The sequence below is a fragment of the Lycorma delicatula genome, chromosome 3 (genome assembly GCF_047948215.1).
Source record: "Lycorma delicatula isolate Av1 chromosome 3, ASM4794821v1, whole genome shotgun sequence".
NCBI classification, from domain to species: domain Eukaryota; kingdom Metazoa; phylum Arthropoda; class Insecta; order Hemiptera; family Fulgoridae; genus Lycorma; species Lycorma delicatula.
In genome coordinates, this window is record NC_134457.1 from 138,862,844 (window position 1) to 138,879,580 (window position 16,737).

Consider the following 16,737-nt stretch of genomic DNA (forward strand, 5'->3'; position numbering starts at 1 on the left):
AACCCCTGGTTTGCAATGAATTCAGTTTTAAGAAAATTTTCATACACAACTTATATGAGGAGAGTTGATACTGTACCTTCTCTAGTAGGTAGATTTGTATGCTTTGTCCCACAGGGATTCTTATTCTTTAAGATTATGGGGATTGGTGTCCCCCACAGGCCTAGTCTCTGCAGTTTTTCTTTCCACTACACATTGAACTGCAGAACTCTTTACTCTATACACATATACTACACCAAGTGCTCTATACAAATTACAACATATGCCCTTACTTAACTACACAGCAACATTCAATACTATTTCTTCTTATATATATATACTCACTGATGTTGCAACACCTTAACTCAACTGTAACCCAAGGTGGAAGCTATCATGCCGATGGGTGAATGGCTCTGCATAGTGAGTCTTAAATGATGTCCTCTGTGCACCTGGGTGAATCAGTTATATTTAGCTCCAGCTACAGTATGTGTGCACTCTGATGGAGTCGTTCTTTTTTTCCGGTACTCATGGGAATCATACATGAGTACCAATTACAAATCCTACAGTGGTGGTTAGTCCACTTGAAAAAACTAACAAAAATCCAGAAGTTTGAAAAGACTTCAACCAACATTGTCGGCTGAAGATGTTTCGAGTGAGAAGGAAATGAGAGATGTAACTGAAAGTGCCAAGTTATTTTATATCTTATACAAGTTAAATAACAATAATACGTTTAATATATTTATTACAAGTTATTTCATTTCCTTTTAGTGAATGTAAATCCATAGCAAAGGTTTCTCCATTCCTAATAAATAAGTGTGTTGTAGCAGCTTCTGGCTCTCCACAGTCCATTAAAACATTTAGGAGTGGTACCTTGTTAATAGAGGTAAATAATGATGAACAGAGTCGGAAGCTCTTGGCCCTTAGATCTATAGGCAAGAATGAAGTAATATTGGAGCCATATAACTCTCTAAATTCCAGCAAGGAAGTAATCTTTTGCCGAGACTTAGTGGATGTTGAACTATCAGAGATCTTGGAAGAATTGTCACCGCAGTCTGTCACTTCTGTGCAGAGGATCATGAAGGATAATGATGTTGATATGTCAACATCCTCATTTATCCTTACCGTTTCTGCTCCAACTGTTCCTAAGAATAAGAATTGGCTACCTCTCTGTTTGTGTGCAACCATACATATAGCTAACCAGAGATGCTATTTTCAGTTTTGAAAATAGGATTTCAGGACTTTGATCACAACAAAATTGGTTGCACTAAGGAGCAAGTCGTGCGCGTTGTAGCTCTAATAGACATGACGATAGCAAATGCACAGAAAGTGAAAAGTGTATAAACTGTAAGGGCCCACATTTGGTGAGAATTCGATAATGCCCTGTCTACAAGGAGGAATTTTTTTTTTGTCTTCAGTCATTTGACTGCTTTGATGCAGCTCTCCAAGATTCCCTATCTAATGTTAGTTGTTTCATTTCAGTATACCCTCTACATCCTACATCCCTAACAATTTGTTTTACATATTCCAAACGTGGCCTGCCTACACAATTTTTTCCTTCTACCTGTCCTTCCAATATTAAAGCGACTATTCCTGGATGCCTTAGTATGTGGCCTATAAGTCTGTCTCTTCTTTTAACTATATTTTTCCAAATGCTTCTTTCTTCATCTATTTGCCGCAATACCTCTTCATTTGTCACTTTATCCACCCATCTGATTTTTAACATTCTCCTATAGCACCACATTTCAAAAGCTTCTAATCTTTTCTATCTTTCTCAGATACTCTGATGTCCAAGTTTCATTTCCATATAAAGCGACACTCCAAACATATACTTTCAAAAATCTTTTCCTGACATTTAAATTAATTTTTGATGTAAACAAATTATATTTCTTACTGAAGGCTCGTTTAGCTTGTGCTCTTCGGCATTTTATATCGCTCCTGCTTCGTCCATCTTTAGTAATTCTACTTCCCAAATAACAAAATTCTTCTACCTCCATAATCTTTTCTCCTCCTATTTTCACACTCAGTGGTCCATCTTTGATATATCTACTACATTTCATTACTTTTGTTTTGTTCTTGTTTATTTTCATGCGATAGTTCTTGCGTAGGACTTAATCTATGCCGTTCATTGTTTCTTCTAAATCCTTTTTACTCTTGGCTAGAATTACTATATCATCAGCAAATCGTAGCATCTTTATCTTTTCACCTTGTACTGTTACTCCGAATCTAAATTGTTCTTTAACATCAACTGCTAGTTCCATGTAAAGATTAAAAAGTAACGGAAATAGGGAACATCCTTGTCGGACTCCCTTTCTTATTACAGCTTCTTTCTTATGTTCTTCAATTATTACTGTTGCTGTTTGGTTCCTGTACATGTTAGCAATTGTTCTTCTATCTCTGTATTTGAACCCTAACTTTTTTAAAATGCTGAACATTTTATTCCAGTCTACGTTATCGAATGCCTTTTCTATGTCTATAAACGCCAAGTATGTTGGTTTGTTTTTCTTTAATCTTCCTTCTACTATTAATCTGAGGCCTAAAATTGTTTCCCTTGTCCCTATACTTTTCCTGAAACCAATTGGTCTTCTCCTAACACTTCCTCCACTCTCCTCTCAATTCTTCTGTATAGAATTCTAGTTAAGATTTTTGATGCATGACTAGTTAAACTAATTGTTCTGTATTCTTCACATTTATCTGCCCCTGCTTTCTTTGGTATCATGACTATAACACTTTTTTTGAAAAGGAAATTCCCTTTTTCATAAATATTACACACCAGTTTGTATAATCTATCAATCGCTTCCTCACCTGCACTGCGCAGTAATTCTACCGGTATTCCGTCTATTCCAGGAGCCTTTCTGCCATTTAAATCTTTTAACGCTCTCTTAAATTCAGATCTCAGTATTGTTTCTCCCATTTCATCCTTCTCAACTGCCTCTATAATACCATTTTCTAATTCATTTCCTCCGTATAACTCTTCAATATATTCCACCCATCTATCGACTTTACCTTTCGTATTATATATTGGTGTACCATCTTTGTTTAACACATTATTAGATTTTAATTTATTTACCCCAAAAGTTTCCTTAACTTTCCTGTATGCTCCGTCTATTTTACCAATGTTCATTTCTCTTTCCACTTCTGAACACTTCTTTAATCCACTCTTGTTTCGCCAGTTTGCACTTCCTGTTTATAGCATTTCTTAATTGCCGATAGTTCCTTTTACTTTCTTCATCACTAGCATTCTTATATTTTCTACGTTCATCCATCAGCTGCAATATATCATCTGAAACCCAAGGTTTTCTACCAGTTCTCTTTATTCTGCCTAAGTTTGCTTCTGCTGATTTAAGAATTTCCTTTTTAGCATTCTCTCATTCTTCTTCTACATTTTCTACCTTATCTTTTTTACTCAGACCTCTTGCGATGTCCTCCTCAAAAATCTTCTTTACCTCCTCTTCCTCAAGCTTCTCTAAATTCCACAGATTCATCTGACACCTTTTCTTCAGGTTTTTAAACCCCAATCTACATTTCATTATCACCAAATTATGGTCGCTATCAATGTCTGCTCCAGGGTAAGTTTTGCAGTCAATTAGTTGATTTCTAAATCTTTGCTTAACCATGATATAATCTATCTGATACCTTGCAGAATCGCCTGGCTTTTTCCAAGTGTATATTCTTCTATTATGATTTTTAAATTGGGTATTGGCAATTACTAAATTATACTTCGTGCAAAAGCCCATGATTTGCCCAGCCCGTATTCACCCACTATATTTCCTTCCTTGCCTTTTCCAATGCTTGCATTCCAATCTCCAACTATTATTAAATTTTCATCTCCTTTTACGTGTTTAATTGCTTCATCAATCTCTTCGTATACACACTCTACCTCATCATCATCATGGGCGCTTGTAGGCATATAGATGTTAACAATCATTGTCGGTTTAGGTTTTGATTTTATCCTTATTACAATGATTCTATCGCTATGTGTCTTGAAATACTCCACTCTCCTCCCTATCTTCTTGTTCATCATGAAACCTACTCCTGCCTGCCCATTATTTGACGCTGAACTAATTACTCTAAAATCAATTGACCAAAAGTCGCCTTCCTCTTCCCACTGAACCTCACTAATTCCTACTATATCCACATTCATCCCATCCATTTCCCTTTTTAAATTTTCTAGCCTACCAACCTTTTTTAAACTTCTAACATTCCACGCTCCGACTCGCAGAATGTTATTTTTCAATCTTCTGGTGACCCCTTCCTTAGTAGTCCCCACCCGGAGATTCGAACGGGGGACTATTTTACCTCCGGAATATTTTACCGAGGAAGGCGCCTCCATTATTGTTATGTGAAAATGCAGAGCCACATTTTCTTGGGAAAAAAACAGCTGTAGTTTTCCATTGCTTTCAGCTGCGCAGTACTCAGAGGACTGAGCGATGTTGATATGGCCGTTTAAGTCATTGTGACTCACGCCCCTAACAACTACTGAAAGAGCTGCTGCCCTCTTTCAGGAATCATTCCTTAGTCTGGCTCTCAACAGATACCTCTCCAATATGGTTGCACCTTCGGTCTAGCTACTCTGTATCCCTGAGCACTCAAGCCCCCTCACCAACAGCAAGGTCTCATGATTCATAGAGGAGGAGTAATCTATATTAAAGATTTGTATTGAGAAATATGTATCCTTTCCTGTAGTTTGTGGGGAATATAAAAAATCCCTCTACATGAGAAACCCAATACAACTCAGCGTTAGTTTTGTACAAGCTCTTCCCAACAATGTACAGGAAGAGAACAATACCCTTATTCCTTATAACCTTGTCTTGTATTCACTTTATTATTAAAAAATAATATAATTATATTCTAAGACGTATTAATAATTTATTTTTTTAATTTTCCCTCATTTTCTTGTTATGCTTCAAACACTAAAAAAAAAGGAGCTAAGTGTGTAAAATATTCACCATGACAAGTGATGCGTTCACGAGTCATGTGTCTTTGTAAGGACAAGTGATGCGGCAATGAGTTATAAATGTTTTTATGGACATATGCCTCAGGTTTAGCGAATACATGTGTTTCTTGTATCACACTGAACATGTTAACATTAGGAAACTCTGAAAGTAAGTATTATTGGAACATTGCAAGTTCATTTTGCATACTATTTAGTTTGTGTGTGATTGTGTAAATAAATATATAATACTGTAACTTAAATTTATTGCATTTGTTTCTGTAAACCAAAAAAAAAGTTGATAACTTTTTTTGTTTTTGCATGTTTACACATAACATACAATGGTTCCATTCTGTAAAGAACTAAAGGAATTATCCGCTGTATTTTATTAGTAGTTAAGGTGTAATAAATTTTTAGATAAAAAATGAATGTTGAAAGTGCTATTAATATATTAAAAAGATTACATTTTTTTAATAAATAAAGAATAAATAAAACCTTTTCCTAATAAAATATTTTCTAATTAATTTTTAAATAAGTGTGTCTATTTAATTTATAACCTGAGACCCAATTTGTTTTGATTATTCAGTTAAAAAAAAAAATGACTTGGACAAAAAGTGATTTGCAGTTGCAGTAATAGTTATTCACCTTTATTGAAAATATCTTGTTACTAATATGAAGTATTACTGTTTCAACAACCGTGTATGTATGTACAGATATGTTATTATCCGGGACTACTTGGACCACATTCTGTACAAATAATAAGACTACAAATAAGGAATTCAATTTTACCCATCCATGTTTGGTTTTATCCATCTGAAAATATATTCATGAATGATAAATATTTATCAAAGTACTTTCTAGAAGCAGAAATAAGTTAAATAATAATAAACTTAAATAATATTTATTTTTAGTATGTTATATTTTTTCATATTGTGAATGCTTCTGTAATGCACTGTTAATTAATCAGGTAGTTAAAATTGTATCATATATTAAAAATGATAAAATTTATTTTAAAATAACAAAAAAGAACAGATTTGTTCTCAGTCTTGAAAAAATAAATAACTAAGACTGTAAAAAAGTGTAATTTTTAATGTATATTAATTTAAATCAGTGAATATTAATAAGTTCTTATTATTATATTTAATTCAAATATTAATTATATTATTATTTATCTTATTGAGAATTTATATATATTAATTTTAAAGAATTTTTTTTTCTTTATTTTCTGATACAGACTTACGTTAGAAAGATAAGGATGGGTCTAGAAGTTGAAATTTCTAGAGATGAAGTTATTGATATGGAAGATGATGATGAAGATGATAATAAACATAATCAATTATGTCCTTCCTCATCCACCGATGCATTTGATCAACTAATTGGTTCTCAAGAGAAGACAACCCATGCTTCCACTGGTGAACCTTCGGTAAATATTACATTTTTTAAATTGTGTTTGTTTTATTTTCATCTTCTTTTTGTAAAAGATCTTTTTATGTTGCTTATTTTTAACAAACATCATCATCATTGTAATTATGATTATATAGTTATGAAAAATGGCTCTTTTTTCCATAATTTCCCAAGAAGTTTTAAAAATGTTTAACATTAATTTAAATTAAGTATAATGTTTATAGTGTTATTATGTTTATATGTATAGTTTGAATTCCCAATCAAATCGTTTCTTCCTGAGCTACTGTCAATATGAAAGATCAGCATTAACATAGTAATATAAGAATGATTTACTGATTATGTAAGGGAGTTTTTGGTTTCGGAAAGCAGCAGAACATCTGAGATGTTCAGCATATATATATATATATATATATATATGATGTGTGGTTAGAACGCAATGTTTGTCAGAAAAGAGTATATTTTCTCTTCACAATTTATTACTTAAATAATATTATCCTTGAACATTTACTTAAAACATTCAATGCAGTTTTTTGAAACAGATTGAATGCAAAAACTTGTTTTAGATTCAGGTATTAATACCTAAATCCCAGTATATAAGTTCAGATTCATTTTGAAGGAAGTTTCATTAGATATTTGCCATGGAAGTATAATTTAAATCATTGTGATGATAGAATGAACTTATTACTTACTTCAGGATGCTCCAGTAGCTGCAGCAAGTTTGACCTCTACTACAAACATATACTCAGTTATCAGTGTTATGATCATTGGCATCTGTTTCTTTAACTGATAATATTATTATTAAATTTTAATTTTATTTATATATTAGTACAAGTTTCTTTATAGCTTGCAGTATGTAATAATATGTAACATTTAGTATTGTATGATGAACCACTCTTTATTTAAATTAAAAAAAAAAAATTAATCTTTTAAGTATTAAAGTATTAGCCAAGAACTTGTCCATGATAATGAAAAAAATAATATTTCCTCAATGGTGATAAGATTGAAGCATGTATTAGCCTAAATTATAGAATAATTAAATTGATACATGAAAAACTGATTACCTTGCTATGTTTGTTCATGATGTGCTATTTACATTTGTGCCTGGAGGACATAGAAATAACTTTGTAATAAACAATGTTATTTATTATTAATAACTGTAGTACTTAAATATATCACTATTTCTTATACTTCTGCTTTTTATGTATCTTATACATTTGTTTTTTTCAATTTTAATAAATTACATAAAAAATGTGAACATTTTAATCGCATTGACGTGTAACTTGGTTTAAATAACAGTTTAAAAGCATCTAAAGTATAAATCTGCCACTAATTTGAAATCACATTTAGGTTCTGAAACCTACCCTTCTAAGCTAGGATTTAAATTACCTTAATGTTTGCAAATATAAAAACATTTTTCTACAATTACAATTCTTTATTATTTAGATGCACAGAAAATAAAATGAATTTTTACAGGTACAGAACAAAAAAATATATGGTATTCATTATATCATTTAATTGCCTTTTAAAGTCCAGATCACAGGTTCATAGGTTTCACTAAAGTTGTGTTGTTATAAAATGTTTTTTATGATTGTAAAAATTGAATTTTATATATGTTTTATAAAAACGATTTGTGACATCTCGCTGGACTGGTGCGCAGAACTCCACCAAACTCACACAACTCGCAGCCTCCTCACTGAACTCCTCTCAGAACTCCCCTTGTGGGACTGACGTCGTAACGTCTTGCTAGGCTGATTCACTTGTACTCATTTGTATCAGGTCTTCTCAGGGATATTTATACTTCTAGCCTCCTTACCTCCTGGACTGGACCCAAGTTGAAGCATGAGAACAAAGACCGAGGCTTTTGTTCCCATGAACTTCAAACCCGATCCCTTTTCACAGTACATCAGGTGTTCATTGTTTGACAGCGGGCAGTATAATAAAGGACGATTGTTAAACAGACCCATTCTTTACAATATCCTTTCTCGATTCCTCCAATTATTGTATTTTCTACTACTTTAATAATAATTGATAGGAATCTGTTACTCAGGTTCGCTATACTGGTCTTGTTATAATATTTTAAAGTTTTAGGATATCAAGTAAAGTAAAAAATGCAAAGCCACAGTCCATGAACTGGTTCTTATCCAGAAACTTTTCAGCCTTTGTTGATCATCTTTATTATAATTACTGACACATAAAAAAAAATTTATCCTGTGATTTTATTCAGACATAAAACTTTAGAAATAACAGTATGTTATGACAGAGTAAGAGGGTCATTCTGGAAAAAAATTATACAAATGGAAACATAACCAACTGTTGGTAAAAGTGACTAACATGATGTGGTATGACTGTGAACTAGTGAAGTAAGCAAGGATATGATATATTATTTTGATGTTCTGTGGCATCCATCAAGTTTAAAAATATGTTATAGCTTAAAATTTCAAGACAAGTTCTTTTGCAAAAAAACGAAAATCTACAAATGACAGTCAAAGGCTAGGGGAAGGGAACATTTTTTGGCCTTGCAGATTCCTTAAATTTCATTAAAGTAAGCCTTTGAGTTCCAGTCTCTCCAGTTCCAGAATGTTTTGAAAAACAGTCAAATTTGTGGCATTCACTATACCATTTAATTGAAAATGTGTAGGTCTGGGCTGAAATGGTATATAATTAAGGTGTATAAGGTGTTGGTTAGTTTCTTTAGAAGCTGGTGTAAATATGAGACATGATTGTCATTAGCAACTCAATCTAGCTTGTTTGAAGTCAAAATATAAATCTTCCTAATTTTGTAATTACATTTTTGGTTCTGAAATCATCTGTGCATCTAAACCAGGATTTATATTATCTTAATGTTGTTTATAAATATAAGAATATTACTGCATAATTATTGTACTTCTTTATTATTTAGGTAAAAAGAAAATAACAATGAAATAGTTATTTTTTTTTAAATTCTCACTTTTAGTTTTAAAGTTAATGATAAGACTTATCATGAGAAATTAATTTCTCCTGATAATCTTGATTCTAATATCTGACAGATAAATAGCTGACTGTCTAAAGAACGTTCTCTGAGAAAATTTAGTCAAAAATATTAGCTGTTTTACTGTTGTTAGAATCATTAAGGAAATTAAGCTACTATCTTTCTGTTATACAGGGTGATTGAAAGAAACGGGAAATTTTGAAAGTTGTGTTGGTAGCCGTGGGCTATTGGTACCACTTGATAAGTGGCGCCAGCCTCTCTAACCTGCCATTTAGTTGTCATGGGTCCTTGGAGTGGTGCGCAACGTGCATTTGCTATCAAAGCGTTTTAAAAAAACAATGACAGTGTGGAGGGGGGAGAGCATAGAGAATTTTGCCGTCATTTTAATCTGGGATGGCACGACCGTGTTCCATCAGCACATGCAATTAAAACATAGATATCTAATTTTGAGGAAACTGGTTTGGAAATGAAAAAGAAACCTCCAGGCCGTGAGCGAACCGTCCGTACACCACAGAATGTTCAAGCTTTACAAGATGCTGTCACACGAAGTCCACATTGGTCAATCCGTCGTCTCTCATCATCTTTACAATTTCATAGTTCAAGTGTTCGAAGAACGTTAGTGAAGGACTTGCAATACCATCCATACAAGTTGCAGATCCTCCAGGAACTGAAACCGAACGATGCAGTTGTGCGAGCACAATTCTGTAATGTAATGCTTCAGAAGATAAATGATAACAAAGAGTTTGTTCACGAACTGCGGATGTCAGATGAAGCGCATTTCCACCTCAGTGGATTTGTTAACAAGCAAAATTTCAGATACTGGGCACAAGAAAATCCTATGCAGCTACACCAGCGTCCGTTGCACAGCCAGAAAGTGACCATGTGGTGTGCTACGTCATCTTACGATGTTATAGGCCCTTATTTTTTTGAGGATGACAATGGTCTTGCGATTACAGTGACGTCGGCTCGTTATGTAGCCATGCTTAAAACCTTTGTTGTGGAACAACAAAAGAGATTTCCACTAATTCTTAACACAGCCTGGTTTCAACAAGACGGAGCAACGTCACATACTGCACGAATATCGATGGCAGCTGTATGCAGATTGTTTGGACAACGTGTCATTTCATGAAATGGTGACATTAGATGGCCTTCCAGGTCGCCTGATCTCTCAGCTTGCGATTACTTTTTGTGGGGGTCATCTTAAAAGCAAAGTGTTCCACAGTAGACCTGCTACAACGGAAGAACTGAAGGCAAAGATCCGTGAAGCAATTGCGGAAATTACAGTTGAGATGTTACATCAAACCATTAACAATTTAACGAAGAGACTTCGTGAGTGTTTACATAGAAGAGGAGGTCACCTGGAAGAAGTACTCTTTAAAAAAAAACTAATATTGTAAAATTACATGAAATAAAATTCATTTTCTAAAAAAAGTTTTTCATTAATGTTATTTCTTTTTTTAAATTTCCCGTTACTTTGAATCACCCTGTATAAAGTGGAAATAAATGTTTGTTTGTATGTTAGCAGAAATCTCAAGAACCGCTAAACTAATTGCTATTAAATTTTAACAGTAACTTCATTATGTAATCCGAAATATCATAGGCTATGTTGATATTTTATAAAACATAAATTTTCATAAAATGAAAAATTATGTATTAAAATTTGTAAATAATAAATAAACCTTTACAGTGCTGCACTTCTCATTCAGGTCGCTCCCAAGAAATCTTTCCATAGAGGTCTTGTTGAAATTAAAGACAACAAACCATGAGTAATTCATAATGCCAAGCAAAAACTACTGAAGATAAATTTATGAAAACTTGCGTACACATTCTTTTTATAGTAACTGCATACTAAGGGGTAAAATGAAGTAACAGTGGAATTTATTGTTTGTTTAATTTCTCTGTAACAAGTGAAGATATCAGCTTGATTTTTTTTTGTGTGTAATTTTCATGTGTTTATGTAAAAACCAATTCTAATTTTTTTGAAATTTCAAGCTTAAAGGGTTAAAATGAATTTTTGAATTTTTTTAAACCTAGCTATTTCTTTTAATTTCTTGGTAACAAACAAAAGATATCAACCTGATTTTTGGTGTGTCTGATCTTCATGTGAACATCTAAAAAATAATTTGTAGATTTTTTTTTTTTTAATTGTGAATTTACATTAAATTTTACTATTTTTTTTCATTTTCATTTCTGTAACACAGATTTCCTATAAATTAAATGTTATTTCATTTATGTTATATAAATAACAGTCTCTTCATACTGGATTGCAAGAGAGCAGATTAGAAGTCGCTGTTTATGTCAGACTTTAAATAACAATGATTGCAAACATTTAGGAAAGATTGAAAGAAAATGAGAAGCAACTAGCTAATGGAGAAAATATATGAGAAAAAAGTTTTTTTTTAAAGAGATTTCACTGTCTCTTTGGTCTATTCATTATCAAGTTAAATCTTTCCTGAGTATTCTTGAAACCCCCGTCCAACTACTTCCCAAGTAATCAGTAATTAGACAGATTAATCGAAATATTAACTGTTTTGTTTCAAGTATGCTCCTATCTTGGTCAGTCAGTCATTTACTGATGTTTATGTGTTATTTAAAGGTCATTTGCTTAGTTAACACATTGATTAACATTGAACAACATTTTGTTCCTTAAAAAGAAGTGCACTTATTGTTTATTATAAAAAAATTATTTGTGTTTTTTTATAGGGACTTACTACAGAACAACGTGAAAGAATGTTGCGCAATCGCTTGATAGCTGAACAGAGAAGAATGGAAAAGATGAAAGCTCAGCAACAACAGAATAATTCAATTAACTATAAAACTGTAATAAATCCAGTCTCACAAGTTGATAATGTTCAGCAAGAAGCACAACAAAATGATTCAAGTTCTTGTGAATTTCCAACTAATATTACAGTATCGAATGAAAGCAATTTACAGTTGTGTGCAGAAGAAATTAATAAAGATGTTAGTTTATCTGTTATAGAAACAGATAAGTCTATTTCTGAAACATGTGATTGTACAATAAAGGATAATCAAATTCAGAATAACACTTCACATGATAATGCTATTCAGAATGAAAATATAAATTATAAAACCCCAGAAATTGTTAAAAACGTTCATTCAGAAGTACAAAGTTCCCATTCAGATCTTAATAGTTTTACAGAAATGAACAACTGAATTATACAACTTTGTTCAGAATCAAGATTAATAATTAATTGTTGATTGTAATTTAGCCTTGCATCATTGCATAAAATATGTTAAATTTTCATCTCTGACTATTCATTTATGTAATTACTTTTTAAGTAATAGCTAATAAGATTTTATTATGAGTTTGAAATTACTGTACTTTCATAAAAATTTTATTAAAAAAAATGTACAAGATACTAATTGTGAAATTTTATAGCTAAATGTGATGGTTTGGCTTGAAGCTAGACAAATAACTCCAGAGATGGACAATAGCAACTTAATCTTGGCACTTAATGTCTCAATATGCAAGTGATTAAATTTTTCTCTATAATTTGTACATATATATATATTTACCTCCTCTATGAATCATGAGACCTTGCCGTTGGTGAGGGGGCTTGAGTGCTCAGGGATACAGAGTAGCTGGACCGAAGGTGCAACCATATCGGAGAGGTTTCTGTTGAGAGCCAGACTAAGGAATGATTCCTGAAAGAGGGCAGCAGCTCTTTCAGTAGTTGTTAGGGGCGTAAGTCACAATGACTTAAACGGCCATATCAACATCACTCAGTCCTCTAAGTACTGCGCAGCTGAAAGCAATGGAAAACTACAGCTGTTTTTTTTTCCAAGAAAATGTGGCTCTGCATTTTCAAAAGCAATAATGGAGGCGCCTTCCTTGGTAAAATATTCCGGAGGTAAAATAGTCCCCCGTTCGGATCTCCGGGTGGGAACTACTAAGGAAGGGGTCACCAGAAAAGTAAAAAATAACATTCTACGAGTCGGAGCGTGGAATGTTAGAAGCTTAAAAAAGGTTGGTAGGCTAGAGAATTTAAAAAGGGAAATGGATAGTGTAAACGTGGATATAGTAGGAATTAGTGAGGTTCGGTGGGAAGAGGAAGGCGACTTTTGGTCGGGTGACTTTAGAGTAATTAACTCAGCGTCAAATAATGGGCAGGCAGGAGTAGGTTTCGTGATGAACAAGAAAATAGGGAGGAGAGTGGAGTATTTCAAGACGCATAGCGATAGAGTCATAGTAATAAGGATAAATTCAAAACCTAAACCGACAACGATTGTTAACGTCTATATGCCTACAAGCGCCCATGATGATGATGAGGTAGAATGTGTATACGAAGAGATTGATGAAGCAATTAAACACGTAAAAGTAGATGAAAATTTAATAATAGTTTGAGATTGGAATGCAAGCATTGGAAAAGGCAAGGAAGGAAATATAGTGGGTGAATACGGGCTGGGCAAAAGGAATGAAAGAGGGGACCGACTTATAGAGTTTTGCACGAAGTATAATTTAGTAATTGCCAACACCCAATTTAAAAATCATAATAGAAGAATATACACTTGGAAAAAGCCAGGCGATACTGCAAGGTATCAGATAGATTATATCATGGTTAAGCAAAGATTTAGAAATCAACTCGTGGACTGCAAAACTTACCCTGGAGCAGACATTGATAGCGACCATAATTTGGTGATAATGAAATGTAGATTTGGGTTTAAAAACCTGAAGAAAAGGTGTCAGATGAATCGGTGGAATTTAGAGAAGCTTGAGGAAGAGGAGGTAAAGAAGATTTTTGAGGAGGACATCGCAAGAGGTCTGAGTAAAAAAGATAAGATAGAAAATGTAGAAGAAGAATGGGAGAATGTTAAAAAGGAAATTCTTAAATCAGCAGAAGCAAACTTAGGCGGAATAAAGAGAACTGGTAGAAAACCTTGGGTTTCAGACGATATATTGCAGCTGATGGATGAACGTAGAAAATATAAGAATGCTAGTGATGAAGAAAGTAAAAGGAACTATCGGCAATTAAGAAATGCTATAAACAGGAATTGCAAACTGGCGAAAGAAGAGTGGATTAAAGAAAAGTGTTCAGAAGTGGAAAGAGAAATGAATATTGGTAAAATAGACGGAGCATACAGGAAAGTTAAGGAAAATTTTGGGGTACATAAATTAAAATCTAATAATGTGTTAAACAAAGATGGTACACCTATATATAATACGAAAGGTAAAGTCGATAGATGGGTGGAATATATTGAAGAGTTATACGGAGGAAATGAATTAGAAAATGGTTTTATAGAGGAAGAAGAGGAAGTTGAGGAGGATGAAATGGGAGAAACAATACTGAGATCTGAATTTAAGAGAGCATTAAAAGATTTAAATGGCAGAAAGGCTCCTGGAATAGACGGAATACCTGTAGAATTACTGCGCAGTGCAGGGGAGGAGGCGATTGATAGATTATACAAACTGGTGTGTAATATTTATGAAAAAGGGGAATTTCCGTCAGACTTCAAAAAAAGTGTTATAGTTATGATACCAAAGAAAGCAGGGGCAGATAAATGTGAAGAATACAGAACAATTAGTTTAACTAGTCATGCATCAAAAATCTTAACTAGAATTCTATACAGAAGAACTGAGAGGAGAGTGGAGGAAGTGTTAGGAGAAGACCAATTTGGTTTCAGGAAAAGTATAGGGACAAGGGAAGCAATTTTAGGCCTCAGATTAATAGTAGAAGGAAGATTAAAGAAAAACAAACCAACATACTTGGCGTTTATAGACCTAGAAAAGGCATTCGATAACGTAGACTGGAATAAAATGTTCAGCATTTTAAAAAAATTAGGGTTCAAATACAGAGATAGAAGAACAATTGCTAACATGTACAGGAACCAAACAGCAACAGTAGCAATTGAAGAACATAAGAAAGAAGCCATAATAAGAAAGGGAGTCCGACAAGGATGTTCTCTATCTCCGTTACTTTTTAATCTTTACATGGAACTAGCAGTTAATGATGTTAAAGAACAATTTAGATTCGGAGTAACAGTACAACGTGAAAAGATAAAGATGCTATGATTTGCTGATGATATAGTAATTCTAGCCGAGAATAAAAAGGATTTAGAAGAAACAATGAACGGCATAGATGAAGTCCTACGCAAGAACTATCGCATGAAAATAAACAAGAACAAAACAAAAGTAATGAAATGTAGTAGAAATAACAAAGATGGACCACTGAATGTGAAAATAGGAGGAGAAAAGATTATGGAGGTAGAAGAATTTTGTTATTTGGGAAGTAGAATTACTAAAGATGGACGAAGCAGGAGCGATATAAAATGCCGAATAGCACAAGCTAAACGAGCCTTCAGTAAGAAATATAAGTTGTTTACATCAAAAATTAATTTAAATGTCAGGAAAAGATTTTTGAAAGTGTATGTTTGGAGTGTCGCTTTATATGGAAGTGAAACTTGGACAATCGGAGTATCTGAGAAGAAAAGGTTAGAAGCTTTTGAAATTTGGTGCTATAGGAGAATGTTAAAAATCAGATGGGTGGATAAAGTGACAAATGAGGAGGTATTGCGGCAAATAGATGAAGAAAGAAGCATTTGGAAAAATATAGTTAAAAGAAGAGACAGACTTATAGGCCACATACTAAGGCATCCTGGAATAGTCGCTTTAATTTTGGAAGGACAGGTAGAAGGGAAAAATTGTGTAGGCAGGCCACGTTTGGAATATGTAAAACAAATTGTTAGGGATGTAGGATTTAGAGGGTATACTGAAATGAAACGACTAGCACTAGATAGGGAATCTTGGAGAGCTGCATCAAACCAGTCAAATGACTGAAGACAAAAAAAAAAAAAAATATATATATTTATTTCTAAAATTGATCCTCTTTCAGGAATATATTTATATATACATGAGGTGTGTTCAAAAAGTAATGAAAATTTTTGTTTTTGGGGAAGAATTTTAATTATTCATCTACATTAAAATGTTATCCCCTTCAAAATAGTACCCATTAGATACTATACACTTATGCCAGCACTTTTTCCAATCCCCGAAACACTTCTGGAACTCCATCTTTGGAATAGTGTTTAGATCTTTCAGCTATTCGCTTTTAATCTCATCTATGCTTGTAAAATAACGGCCCTTTAAGCTTCTCTTCATTTTTGGTAACAGAAAAAAGTCACACAGGACTATGTCTGGTGAGTATGGCGGCTGGGGTATCATTACGGTGTTGTTTTTGGCTAAAAATTGACAAACCAGCAATGAAGTGTGAGCAGGCGCAATCATGGTGCAAAGTCATGAATTGTTTCGCTACAAATCCGGGCGTTTTTTCAAATTGCTTCATGCAAACGGCTTTGAACTTGTAAGTAATACTCCTTATTGATCATGTGAGCTTGTGGCAAGAATTCATGATGCACTATGCCATTAAAATTGGAGAACACTGTGAGCCTGCTGCTCCAGTGGGGGTGTTGACATCCACCAGGAGGTCCCATGTTAAACCGG

At 33.4% G+C, this 16,737-nt stretch overlaps 1 protein-coding gene across 2 annotated transcripts in view; it reads left to right on the forward strand.

Moving 5' to 3' along the window:
- LOC142322043 (uncharacterized) overlaps positions 1-12,798 on the forward strand; it is a 36,544-nt gene extending 23,746 nt beyond the window's left edge. For both annotated transcript variants that reach the window (XM_075360654.1, XM_075360653.1), the window contains exons 4-5: positions 6,141-6,329; positions 11,982-12,798. In XM_075360654.1, coding sequence (XP_075216769.1) covers positions 6,141-6,329; positions 11,982-12,452 — 660 coding nt within the window. In that variant the 3' untranslated portion in view covers positions 12,453-12,798. The remainder of the gene's footprint in view (positions 1-6,140; positions 6,330-11,981) is intronic.
- The last annotated feature ends 3,939 nt before the right edge of the window (positions 12,799-16,737 follow it).